Source organism: Apaloderma vittatum, unplaced genomic scaffold (genome assembly GCF_000703405.1).
Source record: "Apaloderma vittatum isolate BGI_N311 unplaced genomic scaffold, ASM70340v1 scaffold28158, whole genome shotgun sequence".
Lineage (NCBI taxonomy): Eukaryota > Metazoa > Chordata > Aves > Trogoniformes > Trogonidae > Apaloderma > Apaloderma vittatum.
This window is the reverse complement of record NW_009731670.1, coordinates 2,175-4,110: the sequence shown is the minus strand read 5'-3', so window position 1 is coordinate 4,110 and position 1,936 is coordinate 2,175. Positions and strand designations below refer to the sequence as shown.

Here is a 1,936-nt window from a genome sequence, read left to right as displayed (position 1 = left end):
GACCTCCCGCTGCCTGTGAGATGGGTGTGAGCCCCCCGTGGCTGTGCCGGGCGGCGCAGAGCCCTGCGCTGCTGCTTTCTGGTCTGCCTGCCCCATGGGCAGTGATCTGTCTGCTGGGAGGTGGAGGCCTTCCCGGCTGTAATTGTTTCCTTTTCACCTTGACTCCAGCATTTGTTGCTGGCACCGTCAGACGTTGCCGGCTGGGGGACTTTCATCAAGGAATCTGTGCAGAAGAACGAGTTCATCTCCGAGTACTGCGGTGAGGTAAGTGCTTCTGCCCGTGCTGGGGCTGAGGTGCTGGGTGCCCGAGAGGCTACGTTTAGTGCAAATGTCTCCTTCTGCCGCTGCTCCAGCGGGGACAGCATGGCTTCCCCAGCTCAGACATGGGCTTGCTCTGACCACGTTCAGAAATTGAATCCTGTGCAGTTTTGGGACCCATTTCAGTACCTCCCGGCCCTCTACTGTGTATCTGCTGCTGCCTTGGAGTGCTGGCGAGTTCATGCCCATGGGGTGGGGTGCAGGAGGGGGTCCCCAGGGCAGGCCAGTGCCTCCTGGCTGTGCCCTCACACGCTGAGTCTCTCAAGGCATTCTCCTTCTCCAGCTTATTTCACAGGATGAGGCTGACCGACGAGGGAAGGTCTATGACAAGTACATGTCCAGCTTCCTCTTCAACCTCAATAATGGTAACTCACCTGCAGCTCCAAGGGGTGCAGGAGACACCCCCCTTCCTGACAGGGGCTGGTGGCTAGGTGGGCACTCTTAGCCCACCTGAGCAGCGGTTTGTTGTTTGATTTTTTTCATATAGATTTTGTTGTTGATGCCACCCGCAAAGGAAATAAAATCCGCTTTGCCAATCACTCGGTGAACCCCAATTGCTACGCCAAAGGTGAGATATCTGTGCCCAGGCAGGCCTCAGCGCGGGATGGCTCTCTGGGTGCTGCTCAGCAGGTTCTTGGGGGTCCCAGCTCACCCTGAGCTCAGCTCTGTGGTGACCCTGGCCTCACAAGGAGGGATCGCTGCTTGGGGGTGGCTGGGGCTCCCCGTCCCTGCTGGACACGACCTCGAGTACCACAGCCCCAGGGACCAGCAGGCGGCCAGGCAGGGCAAATGGGCTATGAGACCTCCTGGCCTGAGCTGGAGCTGCCATCCCTGATGTCGCCTCTCTGGCTGCAGTTGTGATGGTGAATGGAGACCACCGGATTGGGATCTTCGCCAAGAGAGCCATCCAGGCGGGAGAGGAACTCTTCTTTGATTACAGGTACCTTGGGGAGTGGCCGGCTGTGGTCTGGGGTGCAGGGCTGGCCCCACTTTCTTTGTGTGAGGAACACGGGAGGTGATTACAGCAGCTGTGGCTTTACTGTCCCACAGGTACAGCCAGGCAGATGCCCTGAAGTACGTCGGCATAGAGAGGGAGACAGATATCATCTAGGCTCTGTGCAGGGCGGTCCCCAGCACACCTTGCTGCTGCACCTTGTAAGCAATGCCATGTTTGCTTCACGCTGACATGACTGCTGCTGTTCCTGTTGCTGTGTGTGTCACAAGCGCAACTTTCCATCCAGACACCCGGAGAGAGGCTCAGGGTGGGAGCAGCTGCTGCCAGGCTGACGGCTTTGCTCTGTGGGCAGTCTCCTGGGCTGGAGGGAGCCCGTGGACTCAGGCAGCTGGGGCTTGGGGAGAAGCTGTGGTCCAGGAGGAGGGACAGCTGCAAATTCCCAGTCTCTTTCCATTTTCTGCCGACGGCTGGAAGGGCCAGAGCGCGAGCCCCGAGGCCCAGGCTGCAGATGGGGACAGAGAGGCTGGCGCTCCCCTCCTGCCCTATCCCTGCGATAGGCTCTGCTCTCGGGTGCTACCTCCTGCCTCCTGTTTTGTCCTGGTGATGGGGACAGTGACGGAGTTGGAAGCCATAGAGAGGTGGCTGTGGGGGTCCCTGGGCTCT

General features: G+C 59.5%; 1 protein-coding gene across 1 annotated transcript in view; it reads left to right on the top strand.

Moving 5' to 3' along the window:
* Positions 1–1,556, top strand: part of LOC104278343 (histone-lysine N-methyltransferase EZH1) — a gene marked incomplete at its 5' end in the record, with an annotated part of 3,716 nt that extends 2,160 nt beyond the window's left edge. Inside the window, 5 exons of the mRNA XM_009875287.1 lie at positions 169–264; positions 602–683; positions 806–886; positions 1,174–1,258; positions 1,369–1,556. Coding sequence (XP_009873589.1) covers positions 169–264; positions 602–683; positions 806–886; positions 1,174–1,258; positions 1,369–1,429 — 405 coding nt within the window. The remainder of the gene's footprint in view (positions 1–168; positions 265–601; positions 684–805; positions 887–1,173; positions 1,259–1,368) is intronic.
* Between the last annotated feature and the right edge of the window lie 380 nt (positions 1,557–1,936).